The 13,377-nt window shown below is 41.2% G+C and overlaps 1 protein-coding gene across 4 annotated transcripts in view; it reads right to left on the reverse strand.

The window, feature by feature from the left end:
• ESYT2 (extended synaptotagmin 2) overlaps positions 1-13,377 on the reverse strand; it is a 71,735-nt gene that overhangs the window by 29,106 nt on the left and 29,252 nt on the right. For all 4 annotated transcript variants that reach the window (XM_053409493.1, XM_053409494.1, XM_053409495.1 and 1 more), the window contains exon 7: positions 5,163-5,218. In XM_053409493.1, the coding sequence (XP_053265468.1) occupies positions 5,163-5,218 (56 nt within the window). The remainder of the gene's footprint in view (positions 1-5,162; positions 5,219-13,377) is intronic.

A 13,377-nucleotide genomic window follows, 5' to 3' on the forward strand; every position in this document is an offset into this window, starting at 1 on the left:
GACCCAAATAGCAAGATCATATGACCTGATTGGCTGGAGTCATTTCAGTTAGGATTCCTGGCTTTTTGTTTTGTTTTAATGAAGTCTGGAGGAAATCTCTCTCTCTCTCTCTCTCTCTGATGAGTGGTAGTAGAACTCCTCCTACAAATTATCCTTTCACCCTGAACCATTTCCATAAGTGCAATTTGACAGACCAAGTGCTATTTGCTTTCAGTGTCTATGCCAGATTTTGGTCAGTCCTTGACCAATACACTCTACATAAGACCTCATCCCAAGACACCCTTCTAGGGGTCTACCTCCTCGCAACATGAGGTACAAAGGCTCTTGTCAATGGGATCCCTTTTTTGAATTAGTTCCCGCAACAACTGCCTTGACACCAGCCCTGCTTCCTTGGGTCAGGGAGTGCTATACATTTGAATTTACTCCATTTGCATTATCATCAGTCTTTCCCTAGATGTACCGTATTAACTTGAGTCTAATGCACCATCGAATCTAATGTGCACCTCAGTTTTCAGAACCTTGAAACCAAAAATATATTGCTGGCGAATGTAAATGTGCCATCGAATCTAATGTGCACCTTAATTTTTGCAAACTAATTTGGCCAAAAGAGGTGAGCATTAGATTCAAGTAAATACGGTACATAAGATTCATCCACCACTTAGAAAGCCTACAATGATGCCAAAATGGAAACACTGACGTTTCCACAGTTTACTATGGTGGATCCCAAGCACTGTTACCTTCAATGGCCACAAGATGGAAATAGTAGCTCAGAATAAGGGGGAGGAACAAGAGGCTTTGTATAAACATTATTCATTCTTCTCCGAGTTGCCTTAATTATTTACTATAAAATACCGTTGAATAGAAAATAAGGCCCATTACTCCAAGTTATTGTTTCATACATCATATATTGATGAAACTGATGATAGCTTAAAGTAATCAACATACAAAAGTTAATTACCGTATTTTTTGCTCTATAAGACTCACTTTTTCCCTCCTAAAAAGTAAGGGGAACTGTGTGTGCATCTTATGGAGCGAATGCAGGCTGTGCAGCTCTCCCAGAAGCCAGAACAGCAAGAGGGATTGCTGCTTTCACTGCGCAGTGATTCCTCTTGTTGTTCTGGCTTCTGAGATTCAGAATATTTTTTTTCTTGTTTTCCTCCTCCAAAAACTAGGTGTGTCTTGTGGTCTAGTGTGTCTTATAGAGCGAAAAATACGGTACTTTGCTTTTCTAAGGGGTAAAGGTAAAGGGACCCCTGACCATTAGGTCCAGTTGTGACCGACTCTGGGGTTGCGGCGCTCATCTCGCTTTATTGGCTGAGGGAGCCGGCGTACAGCTTCCGGGTCATGTGGCCAGCATGACTAAGCCGCTTCTGGCGAACCAAAGCAGCACACAGAAACACCGTTTACCTTCCCGCTGGAGCGGTACCTATTTATCTAATGGCACTTTGACGTGCTTTTGAACTGCTAGGTTGGCAGGAGCAGGGACCGAGCAACGGGAGCTCACCCTGTTGCGGGGATTCGAACCGCCGACCTTCTGATCGGCAAGTCCTAGGCTCTGTGGTTTAACGCACAGCGAAACAGCACATGACATGCACCACTAAGGTGACTGAACTTGGAGCTTGTGAGCATGTGGATGCCACACAATAACGAACTGATCCAAACTCATAGAATCACAGTATTGTAGAGCTGGAAGGGACCCTGAGGGTCATCTAGTCCAACCCCCTGCAATGCAGGAGTCTTTTGCCCAACGTCGGGCTCGAACTCACAACCCTGAGATTAAGAGTCTCATGCTCTGAGACTGAGTTATCCCAGGTCACAAAGTTTGCTATGTCAGTGCAAACACCACCAGGGAGGAAGTCAAATCAGCTTCCACAGGTACATCAGCCTTAAGTTATCAGCACATACGTGGACATTTGTCAATCTTCTTCTGTAATAATTTTTTGGGAGGGCAGGCAGATGCTATGGAAAGTCTACGCATGGCAAATTAGGTACTAATGTTGTACACCACTCACTCTGATCAGGAATCAGAATTTTTCAGAACATCAGTATAAAATATTACAACCAGTCTACAGTACTGTGGCAGGCAGGCAAACAGTGGAAAAGAGTCAACAGTGGGAAATGGCCATGCCTTTCATCATCCAACCAGTTTATATAACCATTTTTCAAAACTATGAAGTGTACACAGAAGCTGAATGCCAGATAAGGGAAAGAAAAGAGAATGTATGAGTCTCATGTGACATTATTAAATGATGGTGAAAACAGTAGATTGAGGCGAAATAGATTGAGTAGATTGGAGGAGCATATTCTCTCTCTGAAAACAACTGATAGGTGTGCAATCCTTGTAATGTTTCATCTAGCCTCGTAGCTAGAGCTTTTCCAAACTTAGACTTTCATATTTTTACTGTGGTATCCAAGAAAACATTTGAGACCTATTGATATCAGTACAGATCAAATGAACACCACAGTGTTTAAATTTTATATGAGGAAGGAAGCTAGTTCGCAGCGCTGTGTTTGGAAGTTTTGCAAAAAAACAATTACACCTTACTCAAAGGAACAGAAGCAGAATGCAACCATACTACCTTAACACTTGGATTCACTGAAATCATACAAAGTCATTAGCTTATTTATATCTTCTCTCTCTGCTAGGAAGTTACACAATATTTAATGCTTTGAGCCAACTGTCAATTTAAAAACATTTTAAAAGGCTTTTAACAAGTCAGCCAGCACTTTCATTTTAAAAATGTAAAAAATAAATGAAGAAAATCTTTAAATACAATTTTTTTGGGGGGGGGAGAGACAGAAGCCTTCCTGCTGGGAATAATTGATACAGATATATCTAAAGATGATTAAAAAAAAATTGTATGCCATGGCGGCAGCTAGAACCCTGATCGCAAAAAAACTAGAAAAAGAGACAATTCCAACCAAAAAGAGTGGCAAGACAAACTATTTAGTTATGTTGAATTAGCAAAGACGACAGATGCGATCAGGGGCCACAGCAAGCAAAAATTTCAAAAAGATTGGGAAAAATACAATGAATATTTGAAAAAGTAAAGCCCACATATTACTGCTTGGACTTGTTTTAATTAACTTCTGCAAATTGATATATGATTAGAAAAAGATAATTAAAAAGAATTACAAAGAGAGATAATAAGTAGACAAACGGAAACAGATTACTAAGGTTGGTATCAGTCCCGCAGAGGACGAAGGAAGTCAACAAAGAAAATGGATATGAAATTTGGTTACATTTATCACTTATTTTTGAGATATGTGTTTATTTTAATCATTGTTTTCTTTTTCTTTTTTTGTTAACATTGTTTTTTGTTTTGTGTATTAACATTGTTTTATTTTAATTTTTTCACTTTTTAATGTTTGTTATATGTTTGTATCTCAAGTTTATCTGTCAGAATACAAATAAAAAAATTAAATGTAAAAAAGGAAGCAAAAAAAGATTTTCACAGAGGACAATTACTCTGGATTTGTGGGTATTCAAGGTAGTTAGTCGCTTCCTAAAAATGAGTTGATATGAACAATCCCAGTGTGACTGTGAAATAAAGATTTCCAGGGGTTGGAGGGATGGAATCAATATCCAACCAGGGTGTGGGCAGGCTCCCACAAAAGCCAGCTGTGCTTTAGTGCAGAGGTAGGCAACCTAAGGCCTGGGGGCCAGATGCGGCCCAATCGCCTTCTCAACCCAGCCCGCAGACGGTCCGGGAATCAGCACGTTTTTACATAAGTAGAATCTGTCCTTTTATTTAAAATGCATCTCTGGGTTATTTGTGGGGCCTGCCTGGTGTTTTTACATGAGCAGAATGTGTGCTTTTATTTAAAATGCATCTCTGGGTTATTTGTGGGGCACAGGAATTCATTCATTCCCATGGTCTGAGGGACGGTGGGCCACAGCTGAAAAAGAATGCTGACCCCTGCTTTAGTGCGAGGATCTGCTGACTCAAGAGCACCATACTGCCACAACACAGTGAGTAATTACACAAACACCTCTGCAGGTGCTAGCAGATGCTTAGTGCACATCATTAAATGCACAGCAGGACAAACTGGGGCACCAACATGCCCAACCAGTGGAAATGGCCACATGACTGCAAGTTATAATTAAGAGTCTGCGTTGAACTTTTGCCGTAAGTTTTATTTTTAAGGAAACCTACATTTTGCAACCCCACCCAATTAATTTCGTCAAGAGGCAAGAAAAAAAGCAGCAAAAAAGGCTGGCATAGTCTCTCTCTCTCAAAAGTACTGTACAGTAATAAAGCAACCTTAAGAATTTCTTACTGCATTTGGAGACAGCAATAAGAAACAAAGATACTCAGTTATGCCTGAAGGTTTTAGAGAGAAGCTTGTCCCAAATTGAGAGCTCAAGAAAGAGAGAGAAATTAATCAACAGTAAGCATAGGATTTCAAAGTTTACAGTACTGGGTGGAGCTTTACAAGTTAGCCTCAAATATGCACCACCTCAAGTCTGGGACATCTCTTGACTGCAACAAAAGTAGACTGACTGCATTCTTTCCTTTGAATGGGCAAGCCAAATATAGCTAGAATGCTAGGAGTTTTCCCCTGCATAGAAACACCTTGTTTTCTTCCAGATGTTATACTGCTGCAAATTACAAACGATGCTATTCACCAGAAAGCTCACAGCAAAGCAAAGTTAACCTTTGCCACCTATAATTTTGCAACTCTTTTGGCTGGTTTTTTGGAAGTCAAAACAAACTGTACAAGATGCAGTTCACAGCTTGCAAAACAGCTAGCTTGGGTCTTTAGGAGCATTTCCAACTCCCCATATGTACTTTCCTTGCCCATGTCTGCAAGCTTTTCTTGTGCTGTTCCATTTGCAAATTCTTATCTACTACTGCTTTTCGTCTTTTAAAAAATCATTAAAAAACCTACATGCATGCACATTGAAAAAGCTAAAAGCCAAAACATTTGTCAATTCCTCTTCTTTCTAAAGTTTTCAAGAGATCACTTGCACTGCCCAATCCCAAGGTTTAGATGTAGTATGTTTATCAACTCAACCTATCACATTGACAGTTTCCCAAAAAGTATAGCAGAGACCAGATGGAACACACTTATTTCTTTGGAATTATCTTGTGTAATTATGCACACACACAAAAACACTTATTTAAAAAAAAAAGTTTCACATTCAATTTTTGGCTTACTTTAGTCCTGGAATATCCAGAAGATTGGTCAGTCCTGTCCAGTTAATTTCCAAAAGCTGAAGACAAGGGGGAAAAACAATTTTAAATGTTGCCCAGTGCTTAAGAAACAGTCAAACATTCTGATAGCGGTAAGGATAACAGAATCATGGAATTGTGGAGTCGGACAGGAACACGAAGGTCCTGAAATATTTTCCCCCCAAAGTGGGGCTTGAACCCACAACCCTGTGATTAAGAGTTTCATGCTCTATCGACTGAGCTTTCCCAGAGGCTAGGTGGCAGGAAGCAATCTAACACACATGCAAATTTGAGTCAAAATATGAAATGAAGGAAAGCATTTGTTTTAGCCCCTTTATGAGTACTGTCCAACATCAGGAAGGATACAATACAAACTATTTATACCTACAGATTAAGAACATCAGGATGACCCGCAGAATAGTTACTTGCATAAAACGTGCTAGGCTGCTATTCTACTGAAATTTACTGTGGAAATCATTACCATTAGAAATCAAACAGGCCAACTCTTAAAAGTGAAGTGTGTTAAGGAATGTAGCTTTACGGCTGCAAAAATAGTTGCTAAACTTATTGCAAGATTACGTAACATTGCACATTAAGAAATAATGCACATTAGTAACATAATGTTGGCTCTAGTTTTCTCTCATTATAAAAGAGGGTATCTTATACTGTAACTGTAGCCTGTTTGCAACCCTCCCTAGCCATTGGCTGCACTACTATGATATCACAGAACAGACTAAAAGCCATGAGGAAAACAGTCACCTCAACAAAGAGCCAAGCTTCTCACACATACACCGCCCCCCCGCACCTAAGCCTTCTTGGAGAACTTCTGAAATTATTCTTTTAATTTCCATATTTTCCCATCTATAAGATGCCCCCTATTTTTGAGGCAACAACCAATCGCCAGTCCACCCTCGGCACTATTTGTGTACAGTGGTACCTTGGGTTACATACTTAATTCGTTCTGGAGGTCCGTTCTTAACCTGAAACTGTACTTAACCTGAAGCACCACTTTAGCTAATGGGGCCTCCTGCTGCCGCTGCGCCGACGGAACACGATTTTTGTTCTCATCCTGAAGCAAAGTTCCTAACCCGAGGTACTATTTCTGGGTTAGCAGAGTCTGTAACCTGAAGCGTATGTAACCCGAGGTACCACTGTATAAGGCGCCCCCTAAATTTTGACATTATTTTTTTAGGAGAAAAAACCTAATCTTATACAGGGAAAGATACAGTATTGATTATACAGAACAATTTATCAGGGAAAGCCTAGAACTTTGGCACGCCTATGACAGCCCCCCGCCAACCAACCTCCTTGCAGGCAAGGCTGGCTCCACCATTCTAAAGTGTGAAGTGGCTGCCTCAGGTAGCAGATACTGGAGCAGGCAATGGCAGCCCCCACATCCCAGCCATTTCAGTTTTCCTGAGCCGGTGCCCTGGCAATGCCAATGTGTTGGCATGCTGCTGGCCTGGCCTGGTTGTTCTCCCGGCAAGTCACAGACAGCACTGTTGAGAAAGGCTCCTGACTGTCTGAGCAAGTGGAGAAGCCGCCAGTCCAGGCCACAACACTTCAGGAAGCATACTGCTGCACAAGCACTGCGCTGCTCCTGCAAAGATGCTGGAAGTGCTGCTGCAGCGTTGCAGCTGTTGTTGGAGCAGGCAGCGAGCGAGGTGTTAGAATACAGAGGTGTGTTCCACAAGGGGAAATACGCCAGCCTTATAGCTGCCAAACTTCTCTTCCCTTCAGCTGCCCGCCTGCCCACCCCACCCCACCCCTTCTGCCCTGAGCAGCATGGTTTTGGATTTGACAGTCCTTCAGCCATAGATTCCCATTCCTCCACCCCCATGTGTTTGCTTTTAAATCATGACTGGGAATAATAGCTCAATCCTGATTCTCTTTGTTGTGGTTTAGTCTCCCCCCGCCCTTGGCTCCGCATCTAATAAAATTCTTTGTTACTAGCTCACTGCAAAAGATCACATAGTACTGCCAAAGGACTGCTAGCGAAACGTGGCACTAGCAGGTAAAAAGGATGCCTCAGATTTGCCAAGTGTACCAGTCTGCATTAAACTTTAAACACAGTTGTGGAGATGGTAGGGAGTTTACTTAGAAATCACTCATCTTTGTGCCTTTGTTTTAATCTCCCTGTATAGAATTGCATCACTCTTCTGCAAGGCTGTCAGTTTTGTTTGTTTTTTGCTAAATGACAATACTCTCTTGCTACAAAGCACCTCTGGCATATGTAGAATAACAACAACAACAACAACAACAACAACAACATTATTTATTTTCCACCCATCTGGCTGGGTTTCCCCCAGCCACTCTGGGAGGCTTCCAACAAAAGATTACAAATACATTAAAACATCAGTAATTAAAAACTTCCCTAAACAGGGTTGCCTTCAGACACATGCCTACACACATATGTGTGTATACATACACACATATACATGCACATATACATACACACACACACACACAAAAACTCATTTAGTATATTGAAACTTCCACGATAGATGAATCTATTAGAAACAGGAGGTCTCAAACACCCACAGACCAAGAGATTAGACACAGAAGTTTCAAAAAAAAGTATTACTTTCAAGTTCTTGGGATTTTTTAAAGTGTATTTGTGTCATCTGCTTTAAAAATGTGTTATGTGGTCCCATGAATGAAGGTCAATGATGCAGCAACTTTGTTGAAGCCAAGCAAGTCTGTGTCAATGCCTTGATCAGAGACCACCTGGGAGCCCTATGGATGCTGCCTTGAGTCTCACGGAAGAATTGCAGCATTTAAATGTAATATGCATCAAGCTCTGGTACTGAAGAGACTCATTGCTGTTCCACTGGTTTTTGTTCAGAAGCACTGCACAGCAGACCGTGGCCTCTTTAATATTTTACAGAGGATGCACACAGACATTTTAACAGATTTCTCAAATATACTATACCGAGGCTTGGGCACAGCTAGAATCTGGGGGGCATAATCAATAAAAGACATCCAAGTGTTCTAGATTAGATTAATATTGCTTCAAGAGGAAAAACAAAGGTCTACTCCTATAAAAAATAAAAATCTACTCAGGTCAAAATGTCCGAAGCTTCAAAGATAAAGCTACCTGACAGAAAAGAATATGGATTTTTTTTCCTCTGAAAAAAACAAAAAATAAAGACTCATAGGGCAGAAGAACCAGTTCAGTGAGCCTTTAAAATAATCTTCAAGCAGGTATTTGCAAGAACAAGGCAGAGTTACTGTGCCCCTTTTGATTAGTATGTGTAACATTTTTTGAGAGAAGCAGTGAGGTGAGGGGAGACCATCACGGAATACTCTTTGGGAAGAAAATGTTGCATATGGTGTCATAGGGCTTATACTCTCTAAATATACACCCTGAAGGCTATATATATAGCAAATTCAATGCCGCCGCCCCCCCAAATACAGTGGTACCTCGGGTTACATATTCTTCAGGTTACAGACTCCGCAAACCCAGAAATAGTACCTCAGGTTAAGAACTTTGCTTCAGGATGAGAACAGAAATTGTGCTCTGGCGGCGCGGCGGCAGCACAAGGCCCCATTAGCTAAAGTGGTGCTTCAGGTTAAGAACAGTTTCAGGTTAAGAACGGACCTCCAGAATGAATTAAGTACGTAACCAGAGGTACCACTGTATATGGTTTTGAAGTGGCGGGCAAAAGATACAGATGTTTCCAACTCTTCCCAAGTGTTTCCAGGTTTCTCTTTTCATATACAGGAATGGTGCTTTTAGCCATCACTAGGGCATAGGAAAGCTTTTATCCTTGCCAGATTATGCAACATTTTCCAAGCGTGTGCAGCTTCTTATGACAATGGTCTCTCTCTCTCTCTCTCTCTCTCTCTCTCTCTCTCTCTCTCTCTGTTACACACACACACACACACACCTGCCCCTATACAGAAAGGTGTAAAGGGATTTAGTATACCCTTTACCTTGCCTTTCTAGTTTTCTATGCAGAGATTATATTTTTGAAGTAGGAGCTCTCAGGTCCCTCCCCCCTGTGCAGGCTTAAGACCTTTTCACTTTGAATAAAGGGCTGACATTTCTAGCTACACTCATTCCTATTCACTTCAAACACTAATAAAATACAGTAAGCCCTCAACTTCTGTGAACTGCCCTGAGATCTCATGATGAAGGGAGGTATATAAATCTAATAAAAGTAAAAATAATAAAAACTTAGGTGCATTTAACTTGAACGTATTCAGCTTTACAGGTTTGGCAAAAAAAGGTGGGGCAGAAAGGAGCTGTGCATCTGGGAAAATGACATCAGCAATCTCATTCACCATTAAACCCAATGTGTATCGGCTATATACAATTTTGGCTTTAGGTGTGACCTGTAGGATGTAACTCCGGCATGAAAAAGAGGGTGGAAAAGTGTGGGGCCCAGTCTGCCTAACAGTGGCACAAACACTCCAGCAGACAGCAAGCCAAGCCCATTCAACCACTCGAACCAGCCTCCAACAGGAAAGAGGAGAATTTGAAGTTTGCAGAAAGCAGGCTCTATTTACTAATATGGACACAGGCTTTCTGTTTTCTCCTTAAGCTGCCACAGGACTTTCCCTTTCAAACCATTAATCATAAGGGGGGAAAGCTATCAGAGGAAATTTACAAATTCTTCTCATGCTTGTTCTGTCATTTAAAAGTCTTCACAATTAGCTAAACATATATCCTCTCGATAAACATGTAACGGTTACGTTTGCCATCTTCTCTTACTCAAAGAAGATGACTAATTTTTGCAACCAGTACAAAGTGGGGGCTGTCTGACAAAAATCTCTGTATGGCTCAGAAGGTTTCAGCAAACTCATTAGATAAGTATGTTCAGATTTATTAATTTAGGCTATGTTCCCATATATAGTCATCGAGGCCGGCAACAGATACTGTCTGCGGAGTATGCTGAATTACTGCCAGTTGTTAGTTTGGACTGGAAAATATGAGAAGAAAAAATCCGCGACAAGTTGCCAAATAATTCCTCTGTGCTTCTCCTTACGAAAATACTGAAGGAGAAGCTTTTCTTGGCAGCAACCTCTCTCAAGTTTTTTAGATGATGGCAAAATAACAGTAGAAAAATTTTGATCCAACACAAAAAGTTGTTTCAGATTGTCACATAATTTTTTTGTGGGTGGGGAGAGAGAGAACGAGAGACAGCATCATAAAACTAATCCCCCTTAAATTCTACATTTTTAAAACAATGTAGTCTAATTTATTGCAAACTATAAAACTACTGGCTGGGCTTACTAGGCTGGCCTCTATTTCTTCTTTTTTTTACAAACTCCCACCAACACACAAATACAGAGTTATTTGGCATGTGCAGAAGGGCTTGGGGGGCAGCAATTTCTCTCATTCATGCAGGGTGAGGAGAATGAAAGAAACATCTGGAAGCAAGCAGACAGCACTAGTACATCTAGTATACTATTAATAATAATTATTATTACTATTTATTACTTATACCTCGCCCATCTGGCTGAGTTTCCCCAGCCACACTGGTGGCTCCCAATAGAAATTAAAAACACAATAAAACATCAAACATTAAAAACTTCCCTAAACAGGGACATCTGATGGGAGGGTGTCACTACCGAGAATGCTACAAACTGGTTCCCTGTAACCTCACTTCTCACAGTGAATCAGCAGTGCCCCTTCTCCCCCCCCCAATATTTTTCTCCACCCCAAAACAGGTTCCTCGTTTGTTTCATATGGAGAAAAGAAATGGAATACAGTGGTACCTCTGGTTAAGAACTTAATTCGTTCTGGAGGTCTGTTCTTAACCTTAAACTGTTCTTAACCTGAGGTACCACTTTAGCTAATGGGGCCTCCCGCTGCCGCCACGCAATTTCTGTTCTCATCCCAAGTTCTTAACCCAAGGTACTATTTCTGGGTTAGCGGAGTCTGGAACCTGAAGTGTCTGTAACCTGAAACGTATGTAACCTGAGGTACCCTGTATAAAAGCTCGTATGGGTGAGGGGAGGGTGGGGAAACCTCAATAGAAGTTCCCCTATTCTAAAACAAGACAGCAACTACATCCCAATAACGCAACTATTACTTATTTAGCACATCCAATACTTCCTTATGCAGCAGTTCACCCCTGGGGCAATGCCCTTTAAATTTATTTAACATGTATTACCCCGGCTGAAACAGTAATCCTTTTTCCAAATAAACCTTGTTTCCACTAACCACAGCAGCAAAGCTGGACAGGATAATTTAACATCTTTATTAGCCACCTGCTTCTTGGGCAGACCAGCTAATCCAATTTAAAAAACAGTGAATTTGCTCCAGGTCGTCTTTTTTTTATGTTAAAAATAACAACTGCAGGTGGTGGCTAGTTTGCAAAGTTTAGCCAAGGAGGTTATTTCAGTGTCCTATGAACAGAACTAAAATAAGCATAGAACTAACCAAAGGAAAAAAGAAATGTTGCATATTAAGCACTGATAGGAAAATGAAATATTCACTTCCACAAATTAAACCCACTGAATTGCAGCTTAAATCCTTGCTCTTTTGCTTCACCGAGGATGATTTCTTACAGCCTCTTTCAATACGATAAATTCTCATGTTTGAATAATTGCGTGTTTGGGAATAATTGCCTTAGCATGGCGAAATCAAAATTTACTGCATCCTAAGAATTACAGGTTTTTAAGGTATTTTCAGGATGCAAAAGCTATAGTGGAACATGTGACCTTCCAGATTGTTGACGGATTCCAACTCCTGTCAGCCCCAGTCAACATGGCCAATGGTCAAGTATGATGGGAATTGTAGTCTAGAGCACAACAGACTGGAAAAGGCTGCTCTAGTCACATACGCTCCTTGTTCTTATTGAACCCTGGATCCTTAAAGCTATTTCCCACTATATTCTGACACAAATTTTCATTAGAGAGATGCCAAAGAACAGAGCAGTAGCATTATGCAGCTGTAGAAATCATGGTGCCTTTCACTTCTTATCAGACTTCCAAGCTTTGTGTTGCTCTAATCTCTCTCTTCTTATGATTTGCCTCTTTAAAACTAAGTCCCTTGTACATGCTCAGTTCAGTTCTGATCCATCTCTCATAAATTTATAGAGCCAGAATTTTTATGGCCAGTTCCTCTCTCTTTTGTTTTGCAAAGAGCTCTGCCGTTTATATCCTTTTCACCTGGAAAAAATATTGAAGATCTGTGCTCAGAGAGTGTGGTCTCTGGAAGGATAACTTGTCTCCTTCAATTTACCTTTTCCTCACCCTGAGGCTGAGCAATTATGAAAGGTGTGAACTCTAATTAGCTGTAGCTGCCAAGATAAAGCAACCTAGAAACTTTTACTTGTATAAAGTCTGAGGGCAATGAAATATTTCTTATGACGAAGAGCATAAGAACATGAGATGAGTCCGCTGGATCAGGCCAAGGGCCCATGAATAACAGCATTCTGTTCTCACAGTGGCTCACAAGATACCCGTGGAAACCTGCAAACTGGACACGAGAGCAACAGCATTCTGCCCACCAGCGATTCCCAGCAATGGGTCTTGAAAACATAATGCCTCTGGCAGTGGAGGTCAATCATGTGATTAGTCAAGGAGTAAAGAAAAGCATTTTACTAACATTCAGACACCATCTATTATTTCACATGTTCCTGGGCTGAATGCTGGCAGTTAATAAAAGTTATGGCCCAACTTTAGCTCAATTTAAAACAAGGGAGGGAGAGAGGGAGAAAGAGAGAGAGAGAGAGAGAGAGAGAGAGAGAGAGAGAGAGAGAGAGAGAGAACTGTAGAAGGAAAGATAGGAAGCCACTCCCTAGGTTCTGCTGAGAAACAAGCTCCAGATCAGGCACCCCCAAACTGTTTTGGGACTACAACTCCCATCATCCCTAGCTAACAGGACCAGTGGTCAGGGATGATGGGAATTATAGTCCCAAAACATCTGGAGGGCCGAGTTTGGGGGTGCCTGCTCCAGATTCTCCACTCCCTTCACCGCTCCTACTCCAGTTCGTGGTCATTAGAACTAGTATGTATCTTTAGGAAGTGCTCCCCAGCATCCCTTGTTTTCCTCTTCCCTCCTCTTCCTGTTTACCTCTTGTATCATGCCTTTTAGACTACTGTATACAGACTGTTTTGTTTTTACTGATTCTACGTAAGCTGCTCTGGGAGGCTTTTCCCAGCAGAAGAGCAGGATAAAAATGCTTTAGAAACTAACCTACAACTCAAACCCCACAAATGGTTAAAATCTCTTTCCTTTCTGTAC

This window comes from Podarcis raffonei, chromosome 12 (genome assembly GCF_027172205.1).
Source record: "Podarcis raffonei isolate rPodRaf1 chromosome 12, rPodRaf1.pri, whole genome shotgun sequence".
Classification (NCBI taxonomy): Eukaryota; Metazoa; Chordata; class Lepidosauria; order Squamata; family Lacertidae; genus Podarcis; species Podarcis raffonei.